The 18,319-nt window shown below is 29.2% G+C and overlaps 1 protein-coding gene across 2 annotated transcripts; it reads right to left on the bottom strand.

Annotated features, from left to right (window-relative positions):
• Positions 1 to 556: 556 nt before the first annotated feature.
• On the bottom strand, positions 557 to 17,111 carry LOC112595186 (dedicator of cytokinesis protein 7). Of its 2 annotated transcripts, none has more exons than XM_025340309.1 (34): positions 16,693 to 17,111; positions 16,333 to 16,623; positions 16,001 to 16,238; positions 15,708 to 15,932; positions 14,694 to 14,830; positions 14,319 to 14,613; positions 14,099 to 14,258; positions 13,743 to 13,999; positions 13,247 to 13,439; positions 13,036 to 13,170; positions 12,622 to 12,941; positions 12,073 to 12,264; positions 11,293 to 11,396; positions 9,181 to 9,352; positions 8,941 to 9,116; positions 8,756 to 8,871; positions 8,434 to 8,605; positions 8,199 to 8,370; positions 7,763 to 7,942; positions 7,392 to 7,657; positions 7,039 to 7,316; positions 6,669 to 6,970; positions 6,342 to 6,582; positions 5,999 to 6,234; positions 5,471 to 5,920; positions 5,024 to 5,227; positions 4,661 to 4,843; positions 2,366 to 2,635; positions 2,199 to 2,296; positions 1,942 to 2,122; positions 1,688 to 1,868; positions 1,346 to 1,618; positions 1,093 to 1,267; positions 557 to 984 (listed from the first exon to the last, which is right to left on the bottom strand). In XM_025340309.1, exons 1-34 carry the CDS (start codon positions 16,740 to 16,742, stop codon positions 627 to 629), a joined length of 7,281 nt encoding a protein of 2,426 aa, XP_025196094.1. In that variant the 5' UTR covers positions 16,743 to 17,111; the 3' UTR covers positions 557 to 626. The 2 variants fall into 2 exon arrangements, with proteins under 2 accessions (XP_025196094.1, XP_025196095.1); XM_025340310.1 differs by having other exon boundaries at positions 7,763 to 7,939.
• Between the last annotated feature and the right edge of the window lie 1,208 nt (positions 17,112 to 18,319).

Here is an 18,319-nt window from a genome sequence, read left to right as displayed (position 1 = left end):
TTCCAAGTACGTGTTTTATTGAATCAAGATTCTGTGCAGTATTGGTCATATTATTTTCTTTCACACATTTTTCCTTTATATATTCCAAAAAATTGCCCTGTTTGAATAGCGGATGAAATTTTGATGACCAAAAATGTCCACTAAATAGAAGTTTCACCGTATTTTTTAAGATAATTTATTCATAGATGACGTTAATTGTGTTACTGTGATCACGGGAAACATTTAATTTTCATTAAATATTCGTAACCATTCTATTCCTTCTTAATCGGTAGTATAGCTAAACAATGGTGGTACGCACGCATTGTATAGTGAAAAAATAAGTGTTTATCATAATTAAATAAATATCATAGAACAAATATTTTAAGATAGATAAATAGCTTATATTAAATACTAAATTGTTATAAATCACACAAATATTCTAATTAAAGTTATAAAAAGTCATAATATAAAAAAAATTAAAAAAATCCTTTGGCTTTCGTTAAGTCTATTATTAAAAAAAATTTAAATATTACTATGATAGTTTTATATAAATAAAACTAAATTAATAAATAAGTACTTGATTATTTTTGTTTACACAAATATTTTGTTTAAAAAATCTACATATTTTGTTGATAACTTTATAACATTTACATTGTAAACGTTGAATCGCCGTTAATATTGTTAGGCGTAATTATCTCATTCCCCCCATTACTAATGTTTGTTAACGTTGTATCATCTTCATCGTCTTGGTTATCATTATTGTCATCATATGTCTGAGTATTACTATTACATCCACCATTATGATGAAGGCCATAAGACGATCCATGTGTGTTTGTTGAATTATTGTAGCCTATATCACCACTACCAAAATGAGACGAAGTAGCAGCTACAAGAAGTGGAGCTAACTGATCTGTAAATCTGCGGTAATTACGTTCAAGTTCACGTTGATAATCTCGTTGATCAGGACCAATAAGCGTTTTGTTTTTCGCTAAAGCATCAGCACACCTATAAAAATAATAAATAATATACATAAACCGTCATAATGAAATATAATGCGCTTCAACGCCATAATCAAATTCCTAATCAATACATAATAAAATTAAAATTAATTACTTTTTGGAAAAATCTTTAAAACATAGTCTTAATTTATTTTGTAATCGTGGTGGTGGCGGTTGTATAGAACATTCATCTGAGACTTCTGGACTCCTATCGTTAGTATTTTTGTCACATCGTGGTGGAGCTAAAAACACTGTAGCCATTTCCATAGGCCCTCGATTTACAGTAGTACCTATTAATAATTAATAACATTTAACATAAAACCAAAAAAAAACATTAGATATATCTGAATAGTTATTTAATTAATTACCTATACACCCTTGAAGGACCATTTGTAACATTTTCGGATCAGCTGGATGCTGACGGACACTACGAGCTAATTCATCAGTTTTCTTTTTTAAGTCTTCTAATGCCACCTCTATGGGTCCCATAACAACCGTTTGGCGACTTTGTACCCGAATTCGAGTTTTCAAATAGGGAAAATGATGAGCAACAGTCAAAATAGTCTTACGTTTGTACTGTTGGTTTAGTTGTCCATGAGCTCGACCGTCGGGAGTAAATGGTGTAAAAAATACAAAGCGTTCTAAAAAAATATTTGAAAATTTAAAATACAGACACTAAGCTAATTGCATATTGAATCGACAATAATTACTCAAGTTAAAATTTCTTTGGAAATGTGTGGCGCGCATACGTCGTTCATACGCATCAAAGTACGGTTCTACGTATGTGATTTGTATGTACGCTTTTCTTGGATCCAGTACACTCACATCTACTGTGTTAGAATCTTTGATAATAGTCACACAATCTTCACCAAATCGTTCAGAATAAAAATTCTATATTTTGAAAACAAACATCAATAAATTTCCATTCTAAACCTATAGTTTTTTCTTTATGAATTGTCATTACTTGTAAACGTCCAAATATCTCTGAAAGCTTCGTAAGTGTAGGTTCTTTGTAAACAAATTCCTCACCATCCAACCCATCAGATCCAAAAAATTTGGCGCCGTAAAATCCAACACGGAAATACGTCCCAAATACCCGACGACCTTGTAACTTTTCTAATTTACTGTACGCATCGTGTAATTTCCTATTTAAATAATTCATAAGACCATTAATAAATAATTTTATTTAATTTAATTTCTATGAGTAGTGAATATACTTACAAATATGTATCCGATAGCTTTTTGTAATCGTTAGTCTTTTCTATTAAAGGTATTGCGACTTTGTTATACACTTGACTCATTACTTCAAACATACCGGCCTACAATAATAATTTAATTATAAATTATATTTAGTTATTATTTTTTTAGTAAAAAAAACATTATTTAACCTTTTGGAATAATTCAGCTGCTCTCTCCAACAATGAAACAAGTCCAATTTCTGTGAATTCGTCGCCCAAACAAACTTGATCGGCCGCTTGGCTGACAACCATCACATCGTCTGAAACCGCGCATTCTTCCAGAACATTAGATGATACACACTCTAAACACGTGGCTCCTCTACATCCAATTAAATCAAGATTCTCTGTCGTAGTCAGATACTCAATGACTAGTGCAGCTCCATGAATTAAGCACATAGCTGCTTCAGTAAAATTGTTTCTCTGTAAAAAAAAAAAAAATATTTTTAATTGACGATTAGAAACAAAAATTATATACTTACTAATATACAATAATTATTTATTATTAATAATAAGTAAGATAGAAAAAAGAAAGAAGCTTAAAAATAGGATTGCTCTTGGATATAAGCGGAGATACAAGGAACCAAGTAATATTGTAATACAAAAGTCAAAAGAAGCAAAGGAAAAATACTTAGAGAAAATATGTAAAGATATAAAAGTACAAATGAGAACTGGTAGCAGAGATGCAGCATAAAAGCAGTTAAAAATGTGTGTATCGATTATAAACCAAAATAAGTGCAATAGAAGATAGCGACGGAGTAACTGTTTATGAGAACAAACATGGAGAGAACATATGGAAGGAGTATCTAGAAAAACTATATGAGAGGCCAGAACTCGCTGGATAAAAAATATAACTTGAAGAAGTATCGTATAATAGGTTAAATTATGGTGTACTGAGAGAAAAATTTGACAAAGCACTTAGAAATCTAAAAAAGAAAAAACTACAGAAATTGACGAAATCCAAGCAGAACTTTGGAAAAAATCTGGCGAAAAAACGTGAAATGAGTTTTTTAAACTCAAAGAAAATATTTAATCAAGGAAAACTTCCTCTAGACTAATAACAAAGTGTAAGATTATTAACCGCAAACAAATGTGATCAGTAACCGTAAAATTAGCTGTTGACACGTGTATCAAAAATACAGATAATAATTATGTCAAGAAGAATGGAAAAGAAGATCGAAACAATATTGTCAGAAGATCAATTTGGATTTAGAAAAAACATGGGTACAAGAAAAGCAATACTGGCACTAAGAGCAATTATTGAAAAAAAAAACTAACAAAGATAAGCCTATACATACATAGCATTTGTTGACATAGAAAAAACTTTCGACAATGTCAATTTATCAGTAATATTCAAGATATGAAAAAGAGCGGGTATAGAATACACTGAAAGGAGACTCTTCTTTAAACTATATCAGAAAGAAACAGGTATTATACAATTAGGCGAAATTGAAGAGGAAGCAAACATAAAAATAGGAATGAGGCAAGGTTGTATTCTCTAACCTACCATATTTAATGCATACATCCAAGAGGCAATTTACATAATAAGAGAGAACTTGCGTTTGGATATAAAGGTGAATAGCAGAAAAATTGATATGCTATGGTTCGCAGACGATATAGCAGTAATATCTTAAAACGAAGAGGAGTTGCAAAAGATGCTGAAATGTATGGAAGAAACTCTGCTCAATGAACTAAACATGAAAATAAATTCGAAAAAGACCATAGTTCTTCTTTTTAGCAGAAACAATAATATTAGGGCAAAAATACATCTTTAAAATAATCAAGCTATAGAGCAAGTAGAAAAGTTCACATAATTGGGAAGTATAATATGTTAAGATGGCAAAAGTAAAAGAGAAATAATAAAGAGAATATACCAAGCATAGATAGCATTTAATAGAGAAAAAGGACTCCTTACTTCAAGAAATATCAGCATACGCACGAAGATAAATCCTCTGAAGATATACGTACGAAGTATAATGCTATATAGCAGCGAAACGTGGAAAATTGCTAAAGAGGAGAAAAGAAGAATAAAAACTTTTGAGATGTGGTGCTACAGAAGAATGCTTAAAATAAGTTGGACAGATATGGTAACAAACAATGAAGTGTAAGAAAGAATATTTAAAAGAAGAACACTAAGGGGTAGTATCAATAAAAGGAGAAATGAATGGATTGGACATGTATTGAGACATGGTGGGTTTCTGGGATTAATTATAGAAAGCTGCCTAGAGGGTAAAAATGCTAGGGGGAGACCATGAATGGAGTTTATGCAACAAATAATAAAGGACCAAAAGTGTAATTCTTACGAAGAAACAAAGAGAAAAGCAAGTAACAGGGAAGAGTGGAGAATTGCTACAAACCAATCTCAAGATTGAATACGAAAAAAAGGAGGATTTATTATTATTACTTTTAAAAATATTAATCTATTACATTAAAATAAAAGTATCAAACCTGATTATGTTTTCGAGCCATGTTTTCAAGCCATGCGAGCCGAAGATCCGGTGATGAAGTCTGCTGATATCCCTTTGCTACGCGATACATCAAATCCATTAACATGTCTGGATCTTGACTATATGCTTTCATTTGGACCGTATCCGAAAGTATTGTGTGCAAATTTAATACTAGATCTTTTACCTAATTAACATAAATGTATAATTAGAACCAAAAGTGTCAAAGTATGGTATAAGTTATAGTTGTGTATGTATTTATATATTAAAATCAAATATTCAGATTTTAAAAAAATATTAAAACACTCCAACTCTATTTTATACCCCAATAACAATGTTTTATCATAATTATTATTATTATATTCACCTGGTCAGGGAATGTAGTGTTTTGTAATTCAACAGAATCCCGTTCAGCATATAAAAGGATTGTCTTCAACACCCGTCTCAAATATTCTTCATTAAAACATAAACCTTCTTTTCGACTTTCAGATACAGCTGTTGATGATCCTCCAGCTCCTCCTATTAATGTGCTTAAAGCCACAGTTATTTGCATTTTCACACGTGCGAAATTCTTAAAAAAATATATACATATAATGTAACATAATAAGTAAAAAATTATTTTGAATTATACCTATTAAGAATCTATGTTTTTAAATCTCATATTGTAAAGAATAATGTTTATCAAACAACTACTAATGTAGTAATACAAAAAGTTCACAGTTAGTTTTTTATTGTTATTTCAAAATCACCTTGAAGGCTTTAATTTTTTTATTTAACAGCATAAATAGTCATTAATATATACATATATACATACATTTTCGATATCGAAATTTTGACGCATCAATGAGTATAGCGAAGCAGCTGCTTGTGCTCGGACTCCTATTGAACTCGATTTCATAGCACAATGGCGTAATAACATCAGTATAAGATTAGCACAACGATTGGATGACGGACTGCTGGTAGAAAAATGGTAGCTTTCAACTTCTTTATCGTCGTCGTTGACATCTAAATCTCCTTCGTCTTGGCCATCTCCAAACAAAATTTCTGGAAATTTTGCAACCATTGATCTCTGTGTACCAAACATGCACTGTAATGCGGCCGTCACTGATGTTGAGCTAGTAGAACTATTATTAGTATTTTGTTGATTAATAGTAGCAGCAGTAGCAGTGATTGTAGACATGGCTCGAAGAAGCAATTTGAAAACACGATATATTGACCAATGGACAGGATTTGAATTTTTAAAGCCAGCAGGCAAAGAAGCTACCTAAAAACCAATATTACCAGTAAACATAAATTCATAGATTTATGAAGACATAATTTTTTTTTAAACAAAGAAAAAAACCTGAATGATTTGTTCAATAGTATCAAGTATTATAAAACCAATTTCGTTCACTAAATCCAATTCAACATCCTGTTGATCTTGATTAGTACCAAATATCTTATCAAGTTGTAGTTGACAATCAACATTACAGGAACAAGATTGCAATGATGAAGGTCTATTATATGTTAAAACGTGGTCTTTTCTCCATCTCACTTTACTAGTAGTGCCAGTAGCACCATTACCAGCATCAAGTCCAGCTAAAAAAAAAAAAAAAATGATTATTTCAAAAATTATAAATTTATAATCCCAACAGTTTACATTGAAATACTTAAAAACTTAAAAATAAATAACTATAATTTATTACCTTTCCGGCGCATCAACTCAGATCTAGCTGATCCTTGACCTAATATAACATCTTCGAGCCTTGATTTCACATCATCAGTAGTCGACAACTGGGATGTAGATGATAAAGACGAGGTTGAAGCTGTTGTTGACATATTATTACTATCATTACTATTATATGTCTCACTAGGAGCAGGTTGGGCAGAATTAATTGTTGATGTAAATGAAGGTTGAGAATTACAATTCACACATTTATGGTTACCCTAAAATGAAGTAAAAATATATTACTAACTTAATATACTATTATAAACTTAAATATGTGAGAAATGCAAGTAAAATTAATTAAAACCTTTTTATAGTTATGAGAATTATTGTAAAAACGATTAATACACAATGTCAAAATTGACAATGTATTTTGAGCTCTTTGTTGAGAAGACTCAGCTAACCACACTTGCATTATATCGTTGTCTAGATTTTTCAATATCCATAATATGCAAGCTAGAACTTTAGTAGATGTAACTGCATTTAACTTGGGTTTACGGCAATTATTTTTATTTGTTTGTCTGTACCAAGACGCTGTGGTATTTTTTACACCCATTAATGATGACGCTGAAATGGCATTTACATTTTCATCAGTATTTTTCTCTGGAGCTGCAATTAATTAAAAGTACAATTATTATTCATGAAAATAATACCTTAATATTATTTTTGATTATTACTTTTATAACCATCAACATAATATGAATCAAAATCACTTTCACTTTCACTATTTTGAAGTTTATTTTTAGCCACATCATTGCTATTTTCAAAATCTAATTGTAATAAATTGAGAAATGATGAATCTGTGGTTACAGCTGTTAATAATGGCAAGTACATAAGAGCAACCCTTGTTGATGCTTTGCGTCTAGACGACCATTTATCTTGTTGATAACGAGTATCATGAGATGACATGAGACCCAATAACAAATCAACCACTTTTTCTTTTACTTTTGAATCACTTTAAAAAAAAATAACAATTGTCAACCAATTAATTTGTACATTCAAATTAAAATAATACAATGTATTAATTTACCTTTTAGAACATTGTAACACTGTGACAAACTCTGATAACACTAGGCCAACCAAATAATGATGACGTCTAAATCCTAATGATAATTCAGAATATTCTTTTACTGTGGATTCTGAGACGGTTGTTATAGTATTACTGGCCATTGACAAGGACTGACTTGAAATTGTAGACGCCATAGAGAAAGTAGGTGAAATATTATGGAAATTATTACTAATCAAATTTAATGGAACGTAATGTTCATGGCTGCAAATGATTTTTAAAAAGTCCAACTGTAAAAAATATTTTAAAAATTTTAATAAAACAAATTAAATGAATGCACAAGAATTATAATTTAACATACAATCCAATATAATTTGATATTTAAATGTAATTACTTTTAGACTAGACAAAGTGGAGTAGTTTTCATGATGTGGCAATTGGCTTATAAGACTTTGCTGTTTTGAAAATAATGTTTTCACATACGTATTTATCAAACCAAATACAAATCCTCTATCAGCTAAAGATAGCAAATCATGCAAAAACCATGCTAAATTGCAATTAATTATGTGCACCTGCTGGAAATAAAATTATTTTATTTTTAAGAAATATCATTAATTGTATTTATTTTAAACTTGAGCATTGAAAAACACTAAAAGTAATTATTTAGCTAGAATTAAATTAATTAATCTTTATTATAAATTTATAATAATAATTTACCTAAACACTTGTAATTTATAACAAAAAAATTTAAATAAAACCTACTCAAATAATCTTCACTAAACATAAATATGATATGTATATACTATAAACTTATACATTTTATGGTTATACCTTTGAGTCTTTTTCATAATTGGATACAATATCTAATGCAAAACTTGTGCATAATGTGGATATATCATCAAAAAATTGATCACTAAAACGATTTTTACGATCACTATCTAATCCTCCAGGCACCATTGCTAATGAAACAGCCATGCTTTTAATTATAACATCGAAAAAAAATCTGAAAAAATGTATTAATTATTTAATTTTGAAAAAAAATCTATAACAATTTTGAATAATTAACCTTGAATTGTTAGCTGCAGCGTCTCGGCGTACTGCACTAGTCGCTACCACCCATTGTAATGCTAGTTCTTCGTGCACACTTTTGATGGAAGTCAACCTTTTTTGATCAGAATAGAATAGCTGATGTTGTTGTTCTTCAAATTGAGATGGTGGAATACCCCCTTGACAGCGACCTTCAAAAAAATTTAAGCCCCAATTTCAAATATAACTAAGTTTTACTAAATTTTATTTCAAAAAAATAAACAGCCTATTAAGGATAAATTTGTTTGCTTTAAATTAAAAATTTTGTTGCACAAAAAATTACAATAATTGATCTAATATACCAGTTTTCATACTGCATGCTCTGTCCAGCCCACTATTTTTAAATGCAGCTAGGGTATTACCATCCAAAAGAGGTGAAGAGCAAGGTTTTTTTGATGTGTCTGGATCACTGTTACTTCTGTGGAAAAAATAATTATTTAGAAACATTTTTATAATTTATTTATTTTTTATTTAACAATAGTACCACCTTAAACGAAAATATTTATCAAGCCTTTCTGAATACTCTTGTCCATCAGAAAAAGTATCATTTTCACTTTCACTGGTATTATTTTTAGCATTTGCTACTGCTGCTGCAGCTACATTACAACAGCAACATTGATAACGCACATAAGTAGATAATATTTGCTGACCTTGCGAATGGCTCTGCTTTCAAAAAATGTGTTAAATTACGTTTAAAAATAAACTTTATCGTTTATTTTTATTTTACCATTGTCATTGAAACCAAATCAGCTAGAGTACGAAATATTATTTGCCCCAAATTCATGGGTTGTTGATGCTGAGTAACAGGCATCTCTACTAAAAGAGAAAGCAATTTATCAAGCACTACTGGTACAAATTCTATAAGTGGATCGATTTGACAACGAACCAAATTTGAAATTCTGTAAAATAATTTAAATTTTTTAATAATTAAAAATATATGTAAATATTTTATCTTAATATACATGGTAAGTCATAATGTATAAAATACATAAATATTTTCAAAATAGCGCGGGAATTCTTATTCAAGAAAAGATGAACTAATAAATCATAATGATAACGAAGTGTCCAATCTAAGAAAAAATGAACGAGTTAACGATAGTTTTAACAGAAATGCCTTGTAAGGAAGTATTTTATGGGCCATCTGGTGTATCGCGGTTAAACAGTATTTAAATCTCTTTAAGCATCAAAGGGAACCGAACAAGTTAATGTGCGCACGTATAGTGTAAATTGATAGACCAGTAAAATTACCAAACGGAAATAAAAATGTATCGATACTTTGGTTTTTCAACATAGAAACAAAAACGAGATTATTCAACAACAGCCAAATGAAACGTTGGAATACTAATCATACAGAAACATTAGAATATAGTCCAAAGATCGACAATGACTAAGGTAATGAATGTTATTAAAAACTTGTTATAAACCATTTAATCAGTTGGTAATTGATCATATAACAGTAAACGATTCATCACTTTCAGACAAAGAGAACTGATTCGTAATCCAAAAGATATTGAGTTCTCTATCGGTTTCTTTGGAACAAGCTAAAGCTAACGGAAGCTGAGACGGATTCAACGATTAACAGTGATTCAGCAACTACATTATTTTTTCCCAGACACGTACTTTATGAATTAAATCTGTCGTGCATAGATAAATGAAATCTAAATGGCGAAATCCACAGTAAAATTGTATAATTTCTCTGAAAGAAATAAGTGATGGATTTGGGTTTCAACAAATATGATGAAGTTGACAGGCCCCATCATGAAACTGAATTCTAAAAAAAATATCTTTTATAAATGGTAAAAAATGTTTGGCCGTAAGTACTCTATTTCTGCCGAGATAAACTCTATTTTTTGAAAAATTTAGATAGAAATCTCCGAAATTTCTAAAATTTCTGTTATAAAACTACACTTATTGTATATTGACAAGCTTTGAACAAAAAACTGATGAATAAGGTTGAGACAGAAGTGCTGCACTAGGTTGAGTTTTTAAAGAGCTGACAAAGCTGTTGAACCATAAAAAGACAAGAAAAAGCAGAATGGCATTAATTAAATCTGGAATAGGGCAATCAGCCAGAAGAAAAAAAGACCAAGAAAAGCGATGAATTTCTTTCATTTAAAAAAAAAATACTGAAATGTATACCGGTACCTCGAAAAAAATGGTAATGAGCTAGGTGGTCGAGCGTTTAAGCCTGAATGTTTTATGTGATTAATTATTGCTGTGAAAGATACTACCATTTCTACCTACTGAATGAAATCCTCAATACAGTCTATCGAAATCAGTGAATAATAAAATTTCTGAGGTATTATCTAATTTGACATTTAACTATCCAAAAACATTCTCACAACAACAGCATCACTTATTTTCATAACATGTGGAACAATTGTTCAAAAATAATCCTGGGCACCATAACGATCTATTCTGATGAAATAATTCCTTGAAAACATTTCTAGTGGTCACATATCTAACAAAATCTATTAAATTTATTTTTCAAAATATTTCACTGTACTACATTTAAGGAAAGAGTACTTTCATTTTATAATCTAATTTATTATTTATTTGAAAATAGTTCTACACTTAAAAATAAAAATACTGAATAGGTAAATATAATAGCCATACATCATAAATACATTTAGGAGTATAATTATTCTGATTAATTCCAAAAATGACATTTTTAGAATACTGATAATATAAGATTTCTACATGAAAGAAACAATTAGAATATTTTCATTTACACATAATTATTAATATAGACTTAAACCAAAGCCATTAAAATATAAAAGTATATTGTATCATTAACAATAAAATTATTTGAAACAGCTATTTAAAGATTTTATTATACCTGTGTTTTAGTTCAGCTTCAATATTTGATTCAGCAACTCGCCTTGGTAATGGATTACGTTCCAATACAGAACAGTAATTAAAAAAATTATTTAAATGAATATCCTAAAAATAAATATATCATATTAACTTATGTACAATTTACATAAATAGTATTAACAAGATACATAACATATAATATAACATAAATTGTATATACAGTCAACTCTCGATAATTCAAAGTAAATGCTCATTCTCTTAAAAATCTCGCTGCAATTCTAATAAAAACCATTCATTTAAGCACACTGGATAATTAAAAATTAACACCAAAAACAAATGACAATTTAAAGTTTCATCCATTCAATATTCAGTAATTTGAAATTTATTCACCAAATATATGTCTTAGTCTTTTGTAGTTCATTTACTATACAATCGTGTAGAAATTTTTGATAACTATAGAATTATTATTGTAAGAACTTTCATGTAAGCATTTTATTTCTAAATCTTCTGTTAATAACAATAATTAAATTTACATAGTTCAATTTACATTTTAAAAACAATAAATAACTGTAATTCCGCCTAATTTGCTGAAATATTTAATAATTATTTATGTAAAATAATAAAAAAACAAAATACTTTTTTTTTAATTCTCAGTAATTCATAATTTTTTATTTTATTTTCTCAATATTTTGAATTACTCAGCAATTCAAACTCTTGGTAATTCAAAATTTTTTTGAAGTCTCACCAACTTCGAATTATTGAGAGTTGACTGTACTTAAAACTATATTTTTTTATATCATACCCTAGGATGAATAGATGACACTGGTTCCAAAAGTACTGTGAATAAGCCTTTATGATTTTCTACCCATTCAATTCCAGGTAATGCCACATCAGGTGTAATATAAGAATAATTTGCAGGTGGTGGTGGTTCTAATGCGACAGGTAAACATATTTCTCCAGAACTTAAGCATCTGTCTTTTAATAGAGGTAACCACTAAAAAAATTTTTAAAAAAAAAAACAGTGTTTAACATTTTTACTTAAACAGCATATGTGTACAATCCAATATTTTTTTTACCCGTATAAATTTATAAAAATTCATAATTATTATGATTTCAAAAAATTTATTTTTTTTTTTGTTTTTGAATAACTTAAAAACATTAACATAAAAATATAAAGTACTTATTTAAATAAAAAATTATAAGAGAAATTAAACAAATATCTTAATCTTAAAGTTCAAGCAAAAAAAACAAATTGAAGAGTATAAAAACAAACACTGTGAATAGTTATATATAATAACATATTATAAAAATATAGAATCATTTTTTTAAATATTAAAAACAAAATTTTTACTGTATATCCAATTGGTGTTTCGGGTGCAACTTGAGAACGATGCTGATGATTATCTTGACCACCAACAAGAGTTCCACGACGCCGGCAGCTTACATGATAAAATGTAAATAATAAATGATGGCGATCATCTAAGTCAGCTGGTAATTTTATCTTAATTTCATCATAAAAAGATGGACAACGTTGATGATAGCTAACTGCTGTATATGCTTCACATACATAACGAGGACTTGATGATTTTCCAAATATAGCAAATGCTGCATCTTGTGGTTGTCTTTCCCCACACATTAATTGAACTTTAACAGCAATATTTCTAGCAGAACCTTTTAATTATTTAATTCGAGTTAATATTAATTTTAAATTAAACCACAAAACCGAAAAAATCATTTTTTTTTAATAAACGCTTTAATATAGTACCTGTTCTTCCAGCAAAATTTAATTCTTTGGGGTAAACATAAATTAAATTACGATAAACATAGTGAGGGTTTGAAACACGGCAGCTAGCAAGTGGAAACTCCAATACTTCTCTAATTGGTCGAATTTTATCTTCAGCTGTAATATTTAACAATAATTATTTTAATATATTTTAATCATTAATATTAATCAATACAAAAATAAATTAACTTACAGGCCATATCATATGATAATAATGGTATTAGGTCTGCAGTCAAACACTGTTTAACTTCATCTGTTGGACAAGGAGATATGTCTAATTTCAAAGAACCATTTACATTTTTTAATTTTTTTGATGGACAGCTTGATGGCTTTTTTAATTCTTGTAATAATTTATACAAATCATCATCTTTAAGTTTATCAGTTTCCTACAAAATTTGACAAAAAACAAAAATATAAACATAAAATATTTATATTTACAATAAACAGACAATATGAATTATGTAAGAATATTTGAGATTAAAGAATTGTTTAATAAATTAATGTTAAGCAAAATATAACCAGTAAAATTCAAATGCTAAATGTTAAAATCTGTAAGTATTGCACCATTGTTACATATCTACCAATATTATATTTTTATTTAATCATTTCTACAGGATAAACCAAAATTGCATTGTATAGATCAGAATTTAAAGGTTGATTAAACAAATCAAGTATTAAAAATGATATACTTGTTTGAAAAATCCATTAACAGTGAGCGTAACTGGACGGAATGCATCAGTAGAAAATTCATCAGAAGACCAACTGTATCGATTATCAGCAGCATTCGAAGTACTTAGGGTTCCACTGCTGTTAGCCGCTGTTGAATAACTAGTTCTGCGATCTAGTGACCCTCGACGAACAGCCGTATTAGAATCTATACTATTTCCACCAGCAGCAGCCCATTTTTTACGAAATCGATCAAATTCGCTTAGTCCAAACCTACCATCTACATACAATTAAATTGTAAATATTAATATAAATTATTTAAAAATAATAATAAATTAATTAGTTTTTAACAATATCAATAAATTTACACGTGTTATACCTAAACTATTTGATCCACTTCCTGAACTATTACGGTCAAGGCTGTCTGAACCACCAGAGCAGCAAATTACATCTGCCAAATGAACAGCAGTCCAAGCGTATGGCATACGATACTTAACATGATGGTGTTGTGTTGATTTACTACTTGATTTCACATCAATCTAAATTATTTAAATATATAAATATATTAAGCTTGGTAATTTATTATAAATTATTTATACCTTATCATTGTTAGAAAATGCTGTTGGATCTGAAGCAGATATAACAGAATCAGAATCTCCACGTAACGGTTTCTCAAGTCTAATAACTAAAAATAAATCATCGCCAGATGTGGATCCTGTGCCATCTATATCAAATACACAAGTACGACTCCGTGTAGTTGTGTCAATCTCATTACCAGCAGTAGTAGATGAATTAAAATCAAAATAAAAATTTTCAGACATTTTTTTACGACGTCGAACATCGTATAATGACATATGAGCATATATAGGTTCAGTTTCTATTTCTAAAGAGCACCTTTTATTTTTTTAAACAATATAAAAATATTAATATATGTTTAACTTGATTAATTATGAATATTTATTAGTATAAATTACTCAAGTTGTAGACATTTGACTAGAATTCGACGATTAGAAACAATTTCACGAGGTACAGGTGGCTTAATCGGATATTCAATATAACTATTGCCTTTTTGCCTTGTCTTAACAGGTAAATATGAGCCAAATAAACGGTTCTAAAATAAAACAATATTTATTATTTATATGATTTACTTTATATAAGAAAAAAATTCAATTCACATTATAAAAAGTTTTAAAATATTTTTAAATTATAAAATTATAATATTATAAATTTATAATATACATAAATATTATTCTAATAAGAAAATAAGATTCTTTTAAATTTTATGGATGTTTATGAAATTGCATATTTTTTTCTATTTATCCAATTTAATGCTAACCTGAATATAAATTTAATTCATGTTATACTGAATAAAATAATACTATTTTTATTTTACATATTTTATGGTTTTGTATTTTTTTTAAGTAGAAACACCGTATATATATATATAAATATGTACCTATACATTATATATATATATATATATATATATATATTCATAAACAATAAATTTCATTTTTCATTGCATACTGTTATAACAATATTATTTTAAGGGAGACGTCTGTTGGATTTTTTTTTTGGAAGTGGGTGTTAAAGATAAAAAGTTTGGGAAACACTGAAGTTTTTTTTTTTTTTTTAATTTACATAGAGTTTTATTTACTTTAATTTATATTATTATTTATTAATTAGGTATTACCATTATTAGTATAACGCTAATATATTTTGTAATTTTTTAGTGCATAAATGCATGCATATTACAGTAGTTTTAAGTGCATAAACATCTGAACCCTATACATAACTATTTCATAATTTGATTAAAAATATTAAAATTATAATAGTGAGAGAATCAACTCATCAATCCCATAGGTTTTAATATTATTTATAGTATAAGCTAATGATTAGAATGATAGAAAATTAAAAATTACTTTATATACTTAAATTTATCAATCAAAGATACATTAACTTTATATTTATGATTAAACTATAAATACTTGTCTATTTTCTTGTCTTGCCACTGCATTTAACCTGTCAAGTGTATCAATAGGTAATCTCTGCAATACAGTTCCAATTAATGGATCATTAGCAGTGTTAATCAGATCAGTAGCTGAAGATGAACTGATATTATTTGACACCAATGTATTTTCAATACTTGAACTATTACTTGTAGAACTTGAATTTTTACTGCCGAGTTTTATTAAATCTTTAGGCTGTTGAGACTGGAAATAAATTAAAATTCCCAATAAAATTATTTATCTACAAATATAATAAACAATTATTATTTTACATAATTATGATGATCATTTTTATAAATTGGACGTTGTTGAGTACGTTGAGATGCAGAATTTGTTGAAGTCCTACTGTAAGTGCTGCTTCGAGATGAAGGAATCCAAGAATCTTCATAAGCTAATAAACTTGATCTATCGTCTTCAACAGTATTCGTTTGTCTATATGCATAATCAACAACGAGCCAATCTCGGCTGTAAGCTCTAACAAAATCACGTACATGTGGTGCTAGTTTGGAGCTATATTTTAATGAACAAGAAAATACAAATTTGAAAAAATTAATGTAAACTAGATAATTGATTGCAAAATCTAATGTGATTTCAATACACATACATATCTTCTTCGGGGCCTGCAGGTATCAGTGAACGCACTTTACGCGCCAAAACATAAACATCTACATCGTCTGATCCGTCAGGAAATTCCATTAAAGGATCATCATTGTCAATACTGTTACTGCCACCACAAGTATGATGTTGGTGAATATAGTTTTCATAATCCACAGGTTCCACAATCGTAGGTATGATTGTATCTACTCTGGTAGGAATATTTTGATCGCTGTTCGTTGGAATCGTATGCGAATTATAAGACGCAGAATCTTCTGACAATTTAGGAGACGAGTTGACACTAAAAATCAAAACCGCATCCGTGTTTAATGGCTTTCAAATAAAAACTCAACACTAGTACTCTACATACTTGCTGCTGGTAAGTTTTTGAGCAAACGCTCGTTGCATCTGGGACACCATGAGTAAAAGTACGTACTAATGACGATGTATTAAACTCGGGAAGAGCGCCATAGTATGTATTCTTATTATACAAATATCGAGAACCATAAAACGCCGATATCTGAACGAAATACAGTCCTACACTAAACGCCTGTCGTTTCTTGTTAACACATTGCGGTCTGAAAATGAACGATTTTTCAACTTGACCGGGAAAATAAAACGATCAAAACACAATGAAAATTAATAATTTTAATCACATCGTGTGTCGAAAACAATGCAAAACGGATGAATTATTAAAACGATCGCCGTCCACGGACGTTTAAATCACATAATATACATATTATAATAATTATTGTAAATTATTATTGTTGTCAATGTTGTCGTCAATATCACGACATGCATACAAAAATGATAAAGTGTTACGAGTATCGTCAAAACAATAATAATAATAATAATAATAATTGATAATGTATTATTACGAACATCGTCATAACAACAATCGATATAACTATTGTTATAATACAACAATTTTTCTAGTGGTTGGTTGGTTGGTGCTGTGGAGGTGAAACATTTATGTGCAACATATTTTATACTCGAAACGATATTAACATAACCAGTAACCACAAGACAATAATAAATAATAATATATCGATATGCTCGGTGTAGTGATTGGCGTTTCGTCCGACTGTCGTCGGAATAACGACGGTTCGCAGTACCTACATTGATTTACCACGCGTACAGGACGTGCCCCTCTAATCCGCTTTACAGTCGTACGCCGTCTACTTTTCTGTATTCGTGTTACTCTACTCAAACCTCAATAGTCGGTAATCTTTCCAACCAAACTCGTTTTTCAATAATACGATTTCGAATACTACAAGACATGACATCACGGTGTATAGGTAACCCCGTCGGTGGAGGGAGGGATCTGGGCCATGGCACTAGCAAAACACGACATCATATTTTCATCTGATCGTCCGAGTCTGTATCTCTGACACAGTAACACTATTTTATTTTTTTTTTATTGAGTGTCTCCAAGCCCAACGATTGACAATTATTGCATCTAGTCACGCAGGCTATAGGCCCTATAGGGCATCAAAAAGTTATGATGTACACAAAACTAACTGCGCCTACCTGAAAAATTTAAAATAAAATAAACCAATTTACAAACATTAGGTAGACCGTAAGTGTTAACCAGATACAACATTTTTTTTTTTTTTTTTTTACCGACAAGTTTTAAATTGACTTCTATTGTAAAGGACATGGGGAGCCCGAAACCCCACCTCATCTACGTACCTCAATAAAACTAAATTTAAATTTGAGTTTCAAAACGATTTAATTTTAACATTACAAATCTGAATACCTCCTATTTCGTTAATTAAGCCGAGTGATCTATGACGCGATTCGTATTCACTCGTTGCTGGAAACAAAACGTGATGATTACACTTTAATCGGTAATCTATGCGATTTACACAAAACGTTTACATCGCATACTTTTTTTTTTTTAATAATTTCCGTTCATCGTGGTACACTTGTACTAACATAGTTATTGCGTTGTAGACAGGGCTTAGAAGTTGTTGGATTTACATGTGTTTTTGGTC

This window comes from Melanaphis sacchari, unplaced genomic scaffold (assembly GCF_002803265.2).
Source record: "Melanaphis sacchari strain LSU unplaced genomic scaffold, SCAv2.0 Contig25_pilon_pilon, whole genome shotgun sequence".
NCBI classification, from domain to species: domain Eukaryota; kingdom Metazoa; phylum Arthropoda; class Insecta; order Hemiptera; family Aphididae; genus Melanaphis; species Melanaphis sacchari.
Note: the sequence above shows the minus strand (reverse complement) of the source record. Positions and strands in the feature narration are given on the sequence as shown.

Excerpts from the sequence above, each read along its gene's own strand:
- LOC112595186 (XM_025340309.1), bottom strand. The coding sequence starts at position 16,742 with ATGGTGTCCCAGATGCAACGAGCGTTTGCTCAAAAACTTACCAGCAGC. Across the intron at positions 16,239-16,332 it reads GCAGGCCCCGAAGAAGATAT|CTCCAAACTAGCACCACATG; the intron begins GTATGTGTATTG and ends ATTAAAATATAG. Across the intron at positions 8,606-8,755 it reads AGCATGCAGTATGAAAACTG|GTCGCTGTCAAGGGGGTATT; the intron begins GTATATTAGATC and ends ATTTTTTTGAAG.